This window comes from Pollicipes pollicipes, unplaced genomic scaffold, assembly GCF_011947565.3.
Source record: "Pollicipes pollicipes isolate AB1234 unplaced genomic scaffold, Ppol_2.1 Scaffold_3447;HRSCAF=4054_pilon_pilon_pilon, whole genome shotgun sequence".
Lineage (NCBI taxonomy): Eukaryota > Metazoa > Arthropoda > Thecostraca > Pollicipedomorpha > Pollicipedidae > Pollicipes > Pollicipes pollicipes.
The window spans coordinates 34,292,822-34,310,525 of record NW_023596297.1 but is presented as its reverse complement, the minus strand read 5'-3'; the positions used below and the strand labels follow the sequence as shown (position 1 = coordinate 34,310,525).

The 17,704-nt window shown below is 63.7% G+C and overlaps 1 protein-coding gene across 1 annotated transcript in view; it reads left to right on the top strand.

Moving 5' to 3' along the window:
* Positions 1-17,704, top strand: part of LOC119091278 (plexin-A2) — a gene marked incomplete in the record, with an annotated part of 177,961 nt that overhangs the window by 93,506 nt on the left and 66,751 nt on the right. Inside the window, 2 exon segments of the mRNA XM_037213967.1 lie at positions 11,235-11,335; positions 16,561-16,690. Coding sequence (XP_037069862.1) covers positions 11,235-11,335; positions 16,561-16,690 — 231 coding nt within the window.

Here is a 17,704-nt window from a genome sequence, read left to right as displayed (position 1 = left end):
TCCAAGCGGAACAAAGTTGGGTTTGTTGACTCATCTAGAAACTCCCGTGTGTCGAACCTTCCACTACAGCGCACGACAATCCCCGCCGTCCGTCCCTTCTGTCGTGCTCCTTTAAATTGCTGCGATGGAGGTTGACTTGGCACCCGAGGGGGCGGCCACACTCAGACCGCGCGGGCACACATTGCCATCCCAGCGACGAAATGCAGCCAGCCCGCGGCGCACATCGCCCGCAAAAGACCCGCTGCTCACGTTAAAGAAAACGCTGCGGTCAAGACAAGCGCCGCTGACCCCATTGCGGCGTGTACCATGAACCGGTCGCTGCCTGATCGCGCCATGGTCGGCTCATGCCTCTGGGCCGGGTGCGGTGTGGGCCAGACGTTCATGTCCGCTACTGCGGACGCTCGCTGCACGTCTGCCGACTGCGCGGAATGCCGATTACCCGTTGAAAGTGAACGGAACGGAACCGGGCCGGCCGGGCCGGTCGGGCCGACGGGGTGATGGCAAAGCCCGGCCGAGCGGGCCCCAGCGCGACGGTCTGGCGCCGGGCAGGCATGCAGCGCCAGCACGATTCGCCACAGGTCCGTGGGGCGCGCCGCGGAAGCGGTACCGGCCCGTACGGCATGAATAGCGGCGGCGAGCGGCGCCGCGGGCCCGTGCGGCACGCGACAGCACGGACCGAGCACGTGCCCATATTTCACATCCGCGTCCGAGCAGCTGGCAGCCTGCTGATGATGCGCTGACCGCCTCGGCAGCGCCGTCGCTGCCGCCGCCGCTGATGCCGCCGCCAACAGCTTCGAGGGGCCCGAGACACAGGCGCCCGTCGCCGACGTAAACAGGTGCATGGGCTGCAGGAATGAGTGCAGTCGGCGGGAGTTCATGCATTCTGCCGGCGTTGGCGGCTGCACCCGACGCTCGCCGTCTGGCCGGTATTGATTGGCCGTACCTGACCCGCTCCCCGGGCCGACTGCTCCTCCTCGGCGGGCTGCATAAACAGACAAGTGCGGCGTCGGCCGAGGCACCTCCGCCGCGCCGAGTCGGCCCAGCTCGGGGACGTGTATGGAAATGCTGTGTTGTCGCGGGCGGCAAAGGAGCAGCGGCGGTGGAGGTTGTTGATGCGGTGGCGCCTGTTGGGCTGACGTGACGATGAACCGTGCGCGGCGCGCCGGCAGAAATGGCGATCTGGTGTCCGATGTGGGTGCCGTTGCGTGATGGATTAGTCGCAACTGCGGCCTGCAGCCCGGGGAACATGGCGCAGGGGCTGGGCGGTCTTCCTCAGAACGCGCGTGCCCTTCCAGAGCGTTTTTACACGAAACATTCCATATGCATGCACCATATGCCAATGTTTAACTTGAAAATTCTTAAGGATACGGGCTCTGCCGAAATCTGCAGGGCGGGCGGCGCGGCTGATGTAAGACATGGTGGGTGCGGCAGGAGCCGGCGCTGGTTGTCGGTCATACACAAACACAGCTGTGCTACATGGCGTGGCTGCTCGGTTCTGGTCGACTGTCTCCGCCAGAGCACCGCGTTTGGGCGATAGATTGCGTCCCTGGCCTTGTTAAACCCTGACGCTCCGCGTCGTTTCCGCGAACACCCGACGAAATCGCTGTTCCGAACACACATTTAACCCCCGCCAGCTGTAGATTGTGATGCATGAAGTTGGCTGCGACCGAGGACCACCTCTCCCGCAGGCTTGACCAATGGCATCATCGCCGGGCGCGCTGGATATATAATGATGATTGGCTTGTTAGGGTACGCGAAGATCAGAGCCCATTTTGCGCCCGTCTGTTTGTATAACGAGATGCTCCGCAGACGACAATCGTGCCTGCTGAATCGTTGAAGCGTGATTGGGTGCTGTCAGCGCCCGACAGGATTGTCGCCGAAATGCAAACATTGAGAAAGTTCCGTTCAATCTTAAGTGCCAGGATAAGACAAGTGCAGGCTCGGGCAGATCATGAGAGGTGGCTTCTGACACCGGAAGCGGCTGCGTGAGCTCTGCACGCTTCGTCGCGATGAGCTCACATCGCCAGCTGCCGCGCGGGATGAGCTTACATCGCCAGCTGCCGCGCGGAATGAGCTTACATCGCCAGCTGCCGCGCGGGATGAGCTCACATCGCCAGCTGCCGCGCGGGATGAGCGCACATCGCCAGCTGCCGCGCGGAATGAGCTCACATCGCCAGCTGCCGCGCGGGATGAGCTCACATCGCCAGCTGCCGCACGGGAAACGCCGCGCGACAGACGCGACGCGGACAGGGCCTCTGATTCGTCGGTGACGCCGATCTGTTGGAGCACCGTTTATCCGCCTTTTCTGCCTGAGGAGCTGACGGCCGCGACTCGTATGCTCCGGGCAGGCGCGATCGCAGGCCATTTCCCGGGCGTCCACACGCGATCCGGCTCCCCCCGCTAGCCTGCCTCCGTCGCACCGTCGCACCGTCTGCTCCTGTCGCACCGTATACCTCCCGCGGGCGCGCTTCGGAGCGGAGACGTACCTGCCGCGGGCCGCCGCGCCGGAAGTAGATGGCGCTGCCGTCGCGGCGGGGTCGATTCCACCGCCGTCCGCGACTGCACGCGAGGCAGGTCAGAGGAGCTTCCCGGGATGACGGCCCGGGGCTGGAAGGGGGGGGGGGACGTTTCGAAGGCTGAGACGTAGGTCACGTGGGCTGTGGAGAGGGGTGGCGGCGGCGCCGGCGCCGCGGGCGGCGTCTCGAGTCAGCAGTTGCTGACTCGGTGACGATCGGGGACGGGATCCGGCGACGCATCGGTCGGCGCGTCCGCTCGCCAGCAACAGGCGTCGCCGCCGGCGGGCTGGCTGATTATGGATGGCCTGCGGAGGGCGGTGCTCCCACGCGCACGGGGGCTTTTAGGCCGGCGGCAGAACACGGGAATCCTTCTGCGTGCGGGCGTCGGAGGTGCTTCTTCCGGCCGCCCCGCCCCTCCGCCGGCACGGGCGGGGGTGTCGCGCAGGCGTGACCGTGCCGCGGCGGACAGGAGCGGCCGACACGGCCGCGCCGGGCTGCGCGGGTCCAATCAGATTGATGGACTTGTGCCGAGTTGGAGACAGAGCCCGTCGGTGGCCTGCCGGACTGCCAACTTGGCGCGGCGGTGGCCAACTCGAACCGGGCGGTGACGGGCTCGGACCGAAGCTCTCCGCGGCCGCTGAGTGCTTTCAATCGAGATAGAGAGGCAAGAGGGGGGGGGGGTGGGGGGGGGGGAGTGGGACATCGTAACTTGGTGATGGAGCGGACTCATGGTGTTGTCGCGTAGAATCCTCATGTTGCAGGTGTCACTGTCCAGGTTATTGTTCGCCACAGTGGCTGCCAGAGCTATTTCGGTACACGTAATTCCTCAAAGATTTTGGAAAGCAAGGTGACCCCGTCAGAGCATCCCTGTTTCTTCTTGCTGGACTTCATGTCCTCCGGTCGGTTGCCCAGTCACCCTTCCTCCGTCCGTTGCTCAGTTTCAGCTCCTCCCGTCTTTCCGTGCCCGTCGGTCCATCCCTGTGTGCCAGCTCTTGTCTCTTCCTGCTGCTCCCCGTCTGTCCTCCTGTCCCCTAGTCTTCCACCCCTTCGCCGCTCCCGTCCACCCGCTCCTGCGCTTCAGCTCCTCGGTCGCTGCCGCCACTCCGCGCTCGTCCGCCAGCCGCCGCCGCCGGCCGGCCCGGTGGCGCTGTTGACTCGGGAAGCTAATAAGGGACGCGGTGCGTCGCTGATCGGCGAGTCAACAGCCCACGGCCCGGCGGGCTCCTCAGACCCGCCGCCGCGCCTCGCCCCAGGCAGACGCCGCCGGCGACTCGTGCCGTTCACCACAGGCCGCTCCTCATTTGGAGTCGGCGCGGATGAGTTTCAATCATGGTGGTCCCCGGACAAAGCCGAAGTCGGCGTGTCATTTGTGGACCTTGAAGTCGCGCAGGACGGTCTCGGCGCTGCCGGTTCGAGATGAGCATCGGCGGTCCTTGGCTGAATTCTGATGGGTTCGAATGTCTGGAACCAGATGCGGCCGGTCGGTTACTGCAAGCGAGCAAGCTTCTCTGTTTAAATCGAGACGCAAAGTGTAAGGGCCCTCAGAGAATCTGGCCGCTGTCGTTCTTCAAGGTCACGACACCAAGTCACCGCGACGGCCCCATGACACCGCAGAGTCCTCACGACTGCTGACCGCATCTCCGTGAAATCACGTTTCCGTGTCTCAGTGACGTCACCATGCCCGTCTTCCAGTGACGTCATCATTCCCGTGTCCCGGTGACGTCACCATGCCCGAGTCCCGGTGACGTGACAGTGACGTCAGTCATCCCAGGCCTGTTGTTGTCGGTCTGTGGCGGTCCACCAATCGATGCACGGCTGCGGCGCTCTCGGAGTTCAGGCCCGCCGCCGCCGGCTCCAGAGGGCGGCCCGTTCGCGCCGATGCTGCGCCGGCCGTACCGGTCGACTGTACGGCTTTCTCTGTAGAACCGGCGCTCTGCTTAAGAAAACGCTCTTTTTGTGCCGCGAGACTCACGGCATATTGAAAAGCACACATGACAGTGTGAAGTGCGCTTCGGTGCACTGCCTGTCCGAAAGCTGTGCTTGCCGACTGGCTGTAGCGTGCCTTCGAAGCCCGCCGGCCGCCATTGAAACGCTGTCCGGATTCGCCGACGGTCGGCTTCTGTTCGCAGGACGCTCCAATCCAGTGGTGCGACACTCCGACTGTTTACGGCGCGGAACCACCCTGTGCCCTCGACGCTGCTCGCCTAGCGGCCGCGCGGCTGCTATATGTGGGCAGGAAAGCAGGCTATTTCGCCCCGGACCTGTTTGCCAAGACTTTCAATTTCTTGGCGTTTCAGAAAATTCAACCGGACGTTTATTGGACCCCACGGGAAAACGTTTTCTCTCCGTTGCACCAGAGTATAATGACGCATTAACTCGGGGCCATTTTTAACTCCGTTTTCCAGACCTTAACTGAGTTCATAACGAGCCAGCCCCGACAACAAAGTCCACCTGGGCAAGAAAGGATAAAGAGAGACCGACAAAACAGCGCGGCGCCTCGCGCGGCCACAGTGACAATGCGCTGCTCGCACCGCGTCGTCAGCTTCGACGAGCGTGTGGCGTTCGTGAGCGCTGTTTTTGGCCGCGTTCCCCCGGGACCTTGACCGCACCGGGCGGTAATTCCCGACCCGCGCGCGGAGGATTTGAAATGTGTTTTTGCGGTGCATTGCTTTGGACCGGAGCGCCTCCGGCTGAAAGTTTAATGTCACATAACGACCCGAAAGAACGCCCAGTGTTCAAAAATGCATTGCTGTTGTCAGTGTGGAGGCGGCTCATTCCGTTGAGGATTTTACGGTGCAAAACATGGCGTCTGGGCCACGCAGTGGATCCGCGACAATCGCACTTTTGCACAGCGGCGAGCGACCTGCAGCGCCGTGTGCGACTGCATTTTCAAACAGCCTGTATATCAGGCTGAGACATGGGCATGGTGGGCGTTACAGCCCAGAGGTGACATTATCGGCGGTCTGCCAGACCGGGGTAACCCACCACGTCGTGGTGGGTTATCTGCGTCCGCGACATCCACTCAGCCTGTACCACACGCCATACGCAGCCGTGCGACACTCCCCCAGTCCAGATCTGGCGGCGCGGTGGCCGAGAACATTTCTCCCTGACAGGCCTGACGTAATGCGTGCATGGGTGGGCAGCCTGTCACGTCGCCTTCCAGGTCGCGCCGAGCGCCCGGCTTCGGGGGAACCTCTGGGGGCTGTGGGGGGGGGGGGGGGGGGGGCTCTGGAAGGCATTTGGGGGCTGTGCGCGACCTCTGGAGGGCCTCTGCAAATGGTGGCAGCAGCCCTGCTTTGGTTCCGCGGCGGGTGCTCGGCCTCTCTCGGCGGCCTTCGAGGGTCGTGCCGGGGGTTGGTCCTCTGGGAGTGGACCTGCGGAGGTAGTCCTGGGAGTGGCCCTCCGGAGGTGGTCCTCTGAGGGCGGCCCTCGGAGGTGTTCTCTGGGGGGCGGCCCTCGGGTGTCTCTGGGGGCGGCCCTCGGAGGTGTCCTATGGGGCGGCCCTTCGGAGGTGGTCCTCTGAGGGGGCGGCCCTTCGGAGGTGGTCCTCTGGGGCGGCCTTCGGAGGTGTCCTCTGAGCGGCCCTCGGGGTGGTCTCTGAGGGCGGCCCTCCGGAGGTGGTTCCTCTGGGGCGGCCTCGGAGGTGGTCCTCTGGGAGTGACCCTCCGGAGGTGGTCCTCTGGGAGTGACCCTCCGGAGGTGGTCCTCTGGGAGTGACCCTCCGGAGGTGGTCCTCTGGGAGTGACCCTCCGGAGGTGGTCCTCTGGGAGGCCCTTCGGAGGTGGTCCTCTGGGGCGGCCCTTCGGAGGTGGTCCTCTGGGGGCGGCCCTCCGGAGGTGGTCCTCTGGGGCGGCCCGAGAGGTGGTCCTCTGGGGCGGCCCTCCGGAGGTGGTCCTCTGGGGGCGGCCCTCCGGAGGTGTCCTCTGGGGCGGCCCTCGGAGGTGTCCTCTGGGGGCGGCCCTCCGGAGGTGTTCCTCTGAGGGCGGCCCTCCGGAGGTGGTCCTCTGGGGGCGGCCCTCCGGAGGTGTCCTCTGAGGGCGGCCCTCCGGAGGTGGTCCTCTGGGGGCGGCCCTCCGGAGGTGGTCCTCTGGGGCGGCCCTTCGGAGGTGTCCTCTGGGGCGGCCCTCGGAGGTGGTCCTCTGGGGCGGCCCTTCGGAGGTGGTCCTCTGGGGCGGCCCTTCGGAGGTGGTCCTCTGGGGCCGGCCCTTCGGAGGTGGTCCTCTGGGGCGGCCCTTCGGAGGTGGTCCTCTGGGGCGGCCCTTCGGAGGTGGTCCTCTGGGGCGGCCCTTCGGAGGTGGTCCTCTGGGGCGGCCCTTCGGAGTGGTCCTTGGGGGCCTTCGGAGTTCCTCTGGGTGCTGCCCTTCGAGGTGGTCCTCTGGGGGCGGCCCTTCGGAGGTGGTCCTCTGAGGGCGGCCCTCCGGAGGTGGTCCTCTGAGGGCGGCCCTTCGGAGGTGGTCCTCTGGGGGCGGCCCTTCGGAGGTGGTCCTCTGGGGCCGGCCCTTCGGAGGTGGTCCTCTGAGGGCGGCCCTTCGGAGGTGGTCCTCTGGGGGCGGCCTTCGGAGGTGGTCCTCTGGGGCCGGCCCTCCGGGAGTCATGTTTGTGGCTCCGACGCATGCGCGGTCACGTGCGCCAGGACGCAGACATAGCCGGCCACGTCTCTCTGGGGCTCGCCGGCTGGCCGGCCGACGAGCCCCTCCCAGAGGCGCCGTCCCGAGCTAGAGCTGTCGCGCCGGCTCGATTGGGGAGTGTTTTGGGGAGCGTTATTGACCATACGAGCCGGGGACGCTGACGTTTTTACGGCCGGGGAACTGCAACCGGGGTGACGGCGCTCGAGGACCGAGGACTCCAGACGTGGCGGTGTGCACGAACTGAAGTCATGGTGGCAGTGTCCGTCGATGGTTGTTTATTCAGTCCGTCTGCCAAAGCCAGGGTGTCGGGGGACCGGCGCCGGTCGTTTTCACGGGCTCCGTACATCGTTTGGAACTGCGGCTCATTTCTGGCTATCGCCTCACCGCCAGCAAAGTTGTTCAAGGCGCTACCATAGCGCACACCGGGCCGAGGCTATGCAGTACGCAACATGTCTTGTTTGCTGGAAAGAAAGCCCCTGTTGGCTCCTGTGTTTTTCTAAACACGGCCTGAAAGGTTACGACAGTGATTCACCAAGCATACGGGGTGTAAGTTCTTCAGTCGATTTGCTTAGATCAGATGCATCGTTAAACACTACTAAGTGTGCTTTCGCACGGACTGGGAAGAAAGCCTAGACAGCTTTTGTCCCAGCGATGCCCAACGGAGCCATGTGTCGGCCCACAGTCGCTGGTTTGACGGGCCTCCGTCGCCCCTGCACCAGATTGGTCGCCCGCGGCGTGGGCGGCGCGGGACGTCCCCCGCCGGGAGACGTCGCCGCCAGACACACCGCGTGGCCGCCCCGCTTGTTCATCAATTAGCCTAATCGAAATAGATAGGAGCTGCTGGCGGAAGGCCCGCGCGAGCCCACCCGGAAGGATGCGCCCTCACGAGGCGCGGTCCGTCCTCCGTGGCCGAGGGGTGCGCTTCCAGCGCCGGCCGCGGGGCGGCGCGCCGGCCGGCCGGCTCGACTCAGACCGCCGCTCGTTTTCACGGGCTCTGGGCATTATGACAGCGGCGAAACAGATGAGAGTGCGTCCCGGAACCTTTAAAAGGCCAGCCGGTGCGTCGTTGCGCGGCGGGAAAGCAACGATACGCCTCGGTGGTGCACCGCGACGGCCGGAAAATGCAACATTGCAGTCGACCACGGCTCGGTCACAGCCCGAAGCAGCTTGGCTGAAAAAACTGCTCCCGCCTTCCTGTATGCTTGTTTTGCTATTTTTTTTTTTTACCCTCGATGAGTCCTTATAGCATGTCCAGCCCAACTTGAACCGGAGGGCTTACGTAGTTTTTGGCATGATCCGGCCTCCTACTCGCGTTTTCGTATTGGAGGTAACCCCATATCGGCTGTCGTATCCATGCAAAATCTTTCGACCTGCCAATCAAGCGACTTCCAAGTTTTGTAATGGAATGGAGTAGAATGTGTACGGAAAGTTTTTCGACCAGCTGTGTAGGTACTCGGGCTACAGTTGAGAGCACTGGACATTTATCGGTAAGGTGTCGAAAAATACGGAATGGACGGCGCCAGTCCCGCACACGCACCGGCGCATATCCTGCGCCGGCCGGCGATTTTCCGTGTCGGGTCGGCTGCGCCGGCTGGCGGTGTCAGCGTCGGAGGGCTGCCCATTTGCCGGTCCTCCCTAGGGGCGGCTGGGGCGGGGCTGGCCGATTGCCTCGGTCGGCAGGGGGCGTCGCCGAGCGCGGACCGGGGCTTGAGTCTAAGATCGGCTATCGCAGCGTGGACGGTCGTCTCCGTCGGCCGAGCCGGCCGCCGCTGTCGGCTGCCGACCCCTCTGACCCTTGGCGGGGTGTGTGCAGTCACACCGGAGGGCCCTGACTTATTCTGACTGCGGTCGATCCGTCGTGAACCTCTGACTCGAATGGCCCCCTGCCCTGGCTGGCCATCTTCGGACTGGCCATGCGATCACCAGTTTATCAATTTGATCATTGACCCAACGCCAAGGTCATCGTCCCCGGGTCCCTGACCGGCCTGTTCACCACCGGCTCCGGCCCGTGACCCACCTGTCCACCGCAGGGCCCGGTCCCTGACCCGCCTGTCCACCGCCGACCCCGGTCCCTGACCCGCCTGTCGGTGCCGACGTGGCGTCTCGTCGCCGCCGACGGACGCCGGCTGAGTGATAGCGCGGCCTGCCGACAGCCCGCCGCCGCCGCCCGTGGCCACTCTCCCAGATCACGGCAGCGGCCGCCCTGTTGCCGGGTCGCCATTACTGGACGCGTGTCGGGCCGAGATAATGGCCGCCGGCGCTGATGCGGGTCATGGCAGCGGTGCTCGGGGATGCGGGCCGCCTGGGACACGCTGGCAACGGGGCGACCAGCGACGGGCACACTGCCGCTGAGGGGCTAAAGCTCCGCATCGACGCATCGGGCTAATGGCCTTCTGGAGGCTCTCGCGTTCTCAGCAGTGATACTAGGCTAGTCATTCCGCTGGAGCGACCAGATTTTTCGGTCGATTGACTGCTCCAAGTTTTTTTTTCTTGGGAGGGGGTGAGGGAGGGAGATTTGGCTATCCTCCGTGCATTTGCAGTTTTATACAATTCTGCGTACGTTTCAAAGTTTTTGTAGAAGTGCCTAATATCGGTGGGCCGTAATTTCGTGTTTTTTTTTGTCGTTCGGCTCACGCGCGCGGGCGCAGGGCGGCGAGCGGTGTCATTACTTTCCGCACCCGGCCCGCGCTCTCCAATTGGTGCTCAAAAGCAGATGGAGCACCAGGGAAACGGTCGCCTATGATGACGATAGAATAAAACTGTTTATGGGCGGGGGAATCCGCTGTAAATGGTGTCTGTCCTGATTTACGCCGCGGACGGGGAGGGTGGCGCGCGCCGGAACGGTCCAGATAAAGTGCATCGCCCGCCCAAGAGATGACGAAATCGACGGCATGCAGCCTCGCTCCTCACGGATGTGTGTGACGGCGTCAGAGCGAAATCATCTGAAAGCTTATCATTTTTCTCCCGAGACGAAGAAAACGTCGGCGTCCATCGGGACTTTTTGCGGGCAGGACGCGGTTATAGCCAGCCGCCGGCCGCGGGCCGCTCCGGCGCCCGGAGGAGCCGGTGTCCGGACGCGGGCCGTTCCGGCGCCCGGACGAGCCGGTGTCCGGACGCGGGCCGCTCCAGCGCCCGGAGGAGTCGGTGGCCGGCCGCGGGCCGCTCCGGCGTCTCAGGCGCGGTCAGCGGCTGTCGCGCCCGTCGGCTGGCGCCGCTCGATACGGCGCCCCTCCGTTACCTCTCCGACTTCATAACCTGGCCGCCAGGGAGCAGCGGCGGCGGCAGATTTACGACGCCGGCCGAGCGCCCGCGCCCGCGCCCCCGTCCGCTTCATGATGAAGACCTGGCGGTGCGCGTGCTGCCATTAGGGCCGCGCTCCGGGGTACCGGCGCTCGTCGCTGACCCCGCGGACGGCGGGGTCGGCGGCGGGGCGCTGGTGACCGACCGGCACGTGCTTCTGCGCCTACCGTCGCGCGGCCGCGCCGGCGCCGGTGTCGCTACGCTCGGCGGCGTGCCGTTAGGTCCCGGCGCGATCTGGCTGCATCGATTTCCGGGCCTCCGCCCCTGCCGCGCAGCAAATGTCCCGCATGAATTATTTTTGCGTTTTAGTGGTCTGTGATGGGAGTCATCCAGCTGACATCGAGGGCCAATCGTCGTGAAATGGGCCGGGAGAGTGGGCGACGCGTCGACTCGAGGGCCACCGGTGATCAATATGGAGGACGGGTCGTGTTGACACCGCCCGAGGCGATTCGTGGCGGCTGGCCGGCCGCGCGCGCGGCAGAGTGGGCCGTTTAAATTCGTCCGCCGACGCCGGCACCTGACGGCTTCTGAATGATTGTTGTTCCCGGTGGCTGTTCTCTTCGCCACCGGGTGTAGTGCGGCGTCGCGCGAGGAAAAAACGCCGTCGCCGCCAGCTACCGAGTGGAGAAGTGTCGCCTCGCCTCCGGGAAAACATCGATCTTTGCCTGCTGCTGGGAGGAGTTTCACTCCCCCGGGGAGAACACGGTCGGTGTAGCCTGTGGACTGTCTAGCGCCCACACCGGTCCTCAAGATGGGGCAAGCGACCTGACGCAGTGTTGTCTTTTTCCAGGTGTCCAAAGTGAAGGTGCAGGAGTGCCATCTGTATTCAACCTGTAGCGAATGTCTGACTGCCAAGGACCCCTACTGCGGCTGGTGCTCGCTGGAGAACAAGTAAGTCTTGTGAATGCTCTTGTCAATGTGTAAACAAGCGTGCTTTGTTGCGTTTTGCCCATCCTTCATCCTCAAATTCAGAACTAGCGGCCGCGAACCGTGAACCCAAGCCAGGCAGCCCGCAGGTAATTGAACGGCTATTTCTTGCATCGCATCGCAGGCCTGTTTGGCATGCTTCCTCAGCGCAGTGCCTGCCCACGGCTTGTGTTGACTCTGTGGGCGGATGCTGTCTGGGCTGCGGCGGGAATGCCAATCGCATCTGTCACGCTAGATGACTCTCTGCACGCGAATAACGAAGCTAATTACGTTGTTTTCACCCCGCCGCCGCCGACATTGAATTGCTTTGGGAGACATGCTTACCATTCCGCATAACGATATTAATTTAGTGCTGATTGGTCTCGGGGCCCTGTCACTGGTGTAGCGAGCGAGGCGCCCGGCTGGTGCTCGCGTTTTGCAGCGATAACATAACGCGACGTTTACTGCGGTGCCTGCAGCCGAGTGTAGTGAAGTAGTGGACGAGCCAGCCACTTACTTAGCCCATGCACTTAAATCAGGCACTGTTGCGAGGTCCTTGGCTACCCGCGGCGGCTTGTGTCGCAAATCCGCTGATTTAGCTGTCTTACAATTACGGTTTGCATCCATTGCCATTTATTTACGTCGGTGTCACGTCAACCATTAAAGTAATTTCGAAGTTTATTAGCCTGGACTGCCATTGTTTTTGACAGTGCAGACATGCCGAAGGGGCATGCGTCATTGGCCAGTGTTTTATTGCGCATTGTTACGTATCTCTCCCTCGTTTGAATAATTATCGCCTGCACATTATTCCTGAACATAATGGTCCGTCTTTTTAAGCCGGCAATTATCTCAACAACCTGATGTACGACCTCGCTAGATGGCGGACGGGTAGGGGGGCGGGGGCCTGCTGTGCCGTGCACAGATTGTTGACTGTACATCGCGTCGGCTAATTGTGCTAACACCTTCCGCATCTGCGCTCATCACAATAACTCAGCGCCCTCTGGCCTCGGTAGTTTCGATGTTGCGTTCTCGGCTCCTCGCCCGGCCGCGGCAACGTCCGCCCGCCGTGTCACCCGCCGTTGAGTCATGCGCAACATCGCTAATCCTGACAGAAATCCCCGTCGATGACTTCAGCGTCGACTCGCAACGACGCTCGCCATGTTCGGCGCTTCATCGGAACGCGCTTTAGCCGACAAGGCTGTACGGAACCTATTGCCGTTCGTGGCAGTGTGCGATCGAGCGTCCGGGACGCGCCGGGCAGCCTGCCACGTGATCTCGCGTCCCTATGTCTGTTTCTGCAGCTGCAGGGCGACGGCACGCCCCGACCTCGTGCCGGTCGCGCTCCGGGCCGGCCGGGCTCCCGCCGCAGTCGCGGGGCCGGCCGTGTTTGCGCCCGGGCGGATTGTCGCCCAGCCGAGACGCCCTCGCGGGAGACGACCAATCCGGCGGGCGGGGTCGATCCCGGGATCAGGCCGGTAATATATCGCCGCCTAATAATCTCGCGCCTGATTGTGTTTGCCTGATCGGCCAGGCGCGAGTAACGACCGCGCCGGGCGGGCGGCCTGCTGCGGCCCGCCGCTGCCATTCACACACCGAGCTTACACAGCTGGCAGCGGGACTCCGGACATGCAGTTATTCGGAGATCGCAGGCATCGGCCATTTTGACGTCGGGTGCAGCTCTCGCTCTGACACCGGGCTTGCAGTAGTCAGCGGAGCCGGCAAGAGGACCGTCCGCTGCAGCTCGCGTGGTCATGTGCCGCAACTGGCCCCAGAGCGGGCGGGATGGGCGTGGCGCGCGCGGTATTGGACACGCTGACCCGGCGGCGGCGTCATTAGCGCGCCGGTCGCGTGGGTGACGTCGCCCGTTGGAGGCATGATGATAAGTCTGCACACACTGCGCCGGGAGGTGGCTGCGTGGCCATCCAACCGCGTTGCGTGTACGTGAAAAGCTGATCATCCGCGATGAATTGTGCACTTGCCGACGCTCAGCCTTTTTGTAAGTTGTTTTGCGTGCTGTTCGTGCGTGAGCCCTTCATTGTCGCTTCTGGTAAGTTTTCCTGTCGATTGCTAGTTGGTCGTCTCGGAGTGTATCATGCTGTGTGTTTATCATCTGTGTTTATTGGGTCTCCCGCCCGGGTACGTGGTCTCAGAGTCGACCTCCTCCTTTCGACTGCAAGGCCGGACCCGAGCAAGCAGGGGCGGTTCGAACGGCCGGCTGTGGCGTTCCTATCTACCGCCCCGCTCGCCGTCGCTCCGGCGAGGCCGGCACCGGCCCGACGCCCCGACGCTCTCCTAAGGGCCCTCCGGCGTCGCCTTCGACGACCGGCGCCGTCGCCGGCCGCCGGCCGCCACTCTTTCTGCGGCAAATGACCGGAACGGACCCGGCGGCCAGGTGGAGCGGCGCGCGCCCCCTGGTGGGGCGACGGGGGTGTGGCGTCGCTAGCGAGACGGCGAGAGCTCCCACCCCGGGACCGGCCGCCGCGTTCGGCGTCGTGTTCCGCGTGTGGAGTTGTTCGGTGCCTTGTCAGGCTCTTGTTCGGCCGGTGGCCAAACTTGTTTGTGCTCAGTCCTTATGTTGACTCGTTGACGCTTCGCTAGCCAGCGAGCGTTTATAGCAAGGGAGGCAGGAAGGGAGAGCGAGTGTGCAAAGCGAGCGGGAGAGCGAGTTGAGGCAGCAGGAGAGCGACCTGAGGCAGCGGGAGAGCGAGCTGAGGTGGTGGGAGAGCGAGCTGAGGCAGTGGGGGGGGGGGGGGGGCGAGCTGAGGTGGTGGGAGAGCGAGCTAAGGTAGTGGAAGAGTGAGCTGAGGCAGTGGGGGGGGGGGGGGGGGGGCGAGCTGAGGCGGTGGGAGAGCGAGCTGAGGCAGCGGGAGAGCGAGCTAAGGCAGTGGAAGAGCGAGCTGAGGTGGTGGGAGAGCGAGTTGAGGCAACAGGAGAGCGAGCTGAGGCAGCGGGAGAGCGAGCTGAGGTGTGGGAGAGCGAGCTGAGGCAGTGGGGGGGGGGGGGGGGGGGGGGCGAGCTGAGGTGGTGGAGGAGCGAGCTGAGGCAGTGGGAGAGCGAGCTAAGGTAGTGGAAGAGTGAGCTGAGGCAGCGGGAGAGCGAGCTAAGGCAGTGGAAGAGCGAGCTGAGGTGGTGGGAGAGCGAGCTGAGGCAGTGGGGGAGCGAGCTGAGGTAGTGGAAGAGTGAGCTGAGGCAGTGGGAGAGCGAGCTAAGGCAGTGGAAGAGCGAGCTGAGGCAGTGGAAGGGCGAGCTGAGGCGGTGGGAGAGCGAGCTGAGGCAGCGGGAGAGCGAGCTGTGGCGATGGGAGAGAAGACATTCTGGTTCTGCCTTGTGCCGTCGGCTTTCGTTTGGGGCAAATTTGTGAGCGGCGTTTGCATGCTAATGCCGCCTTCGTTCGCCATCTGGCCTTGCCAACGAGGCGCCTCCTGCCCGCGGGCAGTTTGGGCAGCTACCTACTGCTCGCGGTCCACCGACTGAACGGACGCAGGCTGTCTCGGCGCGTCGCCTCAGTGACGCCGTGCGAAGGCCATCACCCCGGCGGGCGTTTCTGTTTCACGCCGTGAGGTGCGCTGTGCTCGTGTCGCCGACTGCTCCTCACCTTATCGACTACCCTTTCACCCCGAGCATATCCACACCATGTCTGCCGGGCGGGTCGATGGGTGCGGCGAGGTGCCGTCCGGCTGGCGCTGGCAGCTCACCACGATAGATGGCACCCTTTTTCGGCCGACCCGGATTGTGCCGAGTCTGCGCGGGCGCCGCGGGATGCCGCCAGACCTATGATGTATGGTCCATTTGGCGTGTGCCGGAGCGCCTGACTGGCCCACCTCGCACTATCGACGCGGACACCCGGCCAGGAGGTAGGCGTAACGAACAGTGCAGGTGTGACTTATGAAGTGGCTGGGTCGTGAAGCATTGCTTGTTGTTGGCCCATTGATTCGGTTTCGTAAGAGACCCTTGAGATGGGGTAGCCCCCAGACCTTGGGGGTCGACTGTGACCCTGTTTTGCGCTGCCAAGCGGGAGCGATCTCGCCGTATCAAGGCAGTTCCACCTGTCTTCATCGGAGGCCCCTGAGGCCTGTTTTGGAGGAGGAAGTGGCCGAAGCAGCTGAGCTGATGCCGTGCTTTTTGTAGCTCTCTAGTTTGTAGCCGCCCTCACGTCAGTCTGGCTGCCGTCCTCACGTCGGTCAGGCTGCCGTCCTCACGTCGGTCTGGCTCGCATCCCAGAACGACGCAGACGCGCCGCACCGAGCCGGTAGCCCGGCGGGGTCAGGGGTCGATCTGCCAGGATATCGCCCCGTGGTCGCCATTCCACGCCACCAGGCGCTTGTCGCGAAGCTAGCCCACGTCCCCTCCGTAGCGGTCCTCATTTCTCTTGGCCTTCCGTAGGGGCGGTCACTGGTGGTGGAGGTGGTGTTGGTGGTAGCGGGGGCAGTGGCCCTGGCGTCGGTGGGGTCGTACGTGGGAGCCATCGACCGTCACCACGTAACGTCACGCCCCTGCCGACCCTGCCATGACCAGGCCGACACTCCCCTGCTTTGGAGCTGGCGGCGCATATCCGGGACGGCCACCCCCTCCCCCCGGACTCCGTACTTGGCGCCGAGGGTCACACCTCGACCCGTGCACGTGCCCCGTGCACGTGCGGTGACGTCACTTGCACAGCCGGTGCTGACGTGACGTGCGTCCGTTCAGGTGCGCTCCGATAACACCCTGATAAGGCGACTCTAGTGCCAAACAATGTTGAAACGCGTTTCCAAGCGTCAGACAGCTGGCGCGGGCGGAGGTCGTCGGGATCTCATCCCAACGACGGGCATTCCACGTGTCATGGGAATAGCAGCATGTTTCGCCTTTGGTGCAGCTCTGCCGGACCCCGGCGCGACGAAATTGCTGACTAACCTACTGTCTTGTCGGTCTTTTGACCAACTGTCTGACTGGGTGTCAGACCGGCTGCCCGGCCGGACTTTCCGACCGACTGTCTGTCCAAAGGTCTGTCCGGACTGTCTGTCTGGCTGTCTCTCCGGCTGTCCGACCGACTGTTTGATCTGCTACCTGACCGGCTACCTGACCGGACTGTCTGGCCTGGCGTCTGACCGGCCGTCTGACCCGGCTGTTTTTCCGGACCGTCTGACCGGCTGTCTGCTCGGCTGTCTGCTCGGTTGTCTGATCGGCTGTTTGACCTGCTGTCTGACCGGGCTGTCTGTCCGTCCGTGTCTCAGGTGCAGCGTGCGGACGAGCTGCCAGGACGCGGCCAAGGACACGCTCTACTGGATCAACTACAAAACGGACCGATGCACCACCATCGACTCTGTGACCCCGCACCAGCTGCAGGCCACTACGGCGCGCACGGTCAGTGACGGGGGCGCCTGCCTCTCAGGCACGGCTGCTGCCATCATGGATTAAGCATTCTCGGGAAAGGTGGTGTGGGAGAGCTGTGGAAACGAACAGCCTTCGATAGCACGCTACTGGCACTGCCTTAAATATGACGGGAATTTGGTGCGGTTACCACCACACCCGTCGTGCCATCTTCCACTGTTATGATTAATCCTCAGAAGATATCGTCCGAGATCATCTGATCATATCCAGGGATCGACGCACGGCATTCAACCCACATACGGCCCTGTCTGGGGGGGGGGGGGGGGGGCGGAGGTGGGCCTGACGTTGGCGCTGCACACGCCAGTTTATCACCTGCTCGGACCATACGGGGTGCAGGCTGGAGAGCAATGTCCACCAGGCTCGTGTTGTAGCAGGCAGGGCGCGACCTGTCAGGCATGACCTCACACCACCCCCACCCCGGTGGTGTCCCGGATCACCGCCCCGGACTGGGGGCGGATCGGGCGGAGCTCTGCCAGGCTGCTGCACCGAACCGCGGCGGACCGCAGCCCATCCAGCCCGATTGGAGCTGCGCCGCGCTGGCAGCGGCCCCAAGAGCAGAACGGTCCGCCTCGTCGGCCGGCGCAGTCCATAATCATCTGAAGGGTTTCGCCGGACTTTGTCAAATCACGGCCAAAATGGGCTCCTGCATGCAAGCGGATCACCGCCGACGAGATGCTTCTGACTGGGTCATTCTTCTCAGATGTCGGGGGCATTGATTTTCTGAATGTGCTCTGAGGCTGGGGACCGCCTACATAGGAGAGAGCAGAAGGCAGCGGGAGCTCATGTCAGGCGGCGCTCAAACTTGGTGTGTGGTTCGTCGCCGCGGCCGAGCGGTGTGATTGGTCAAAACATACCGTCGTCGTCGCCAGCCGTGACTTCACCAAACAACGCGACAGCTTCGGAGGGGGGCGCACTTGCAAAACCGACGTCCAAAAACGACCGCGTCCTGTCGATGCGAGTGGCAGTGCATTACGTCCTAATGCCTCC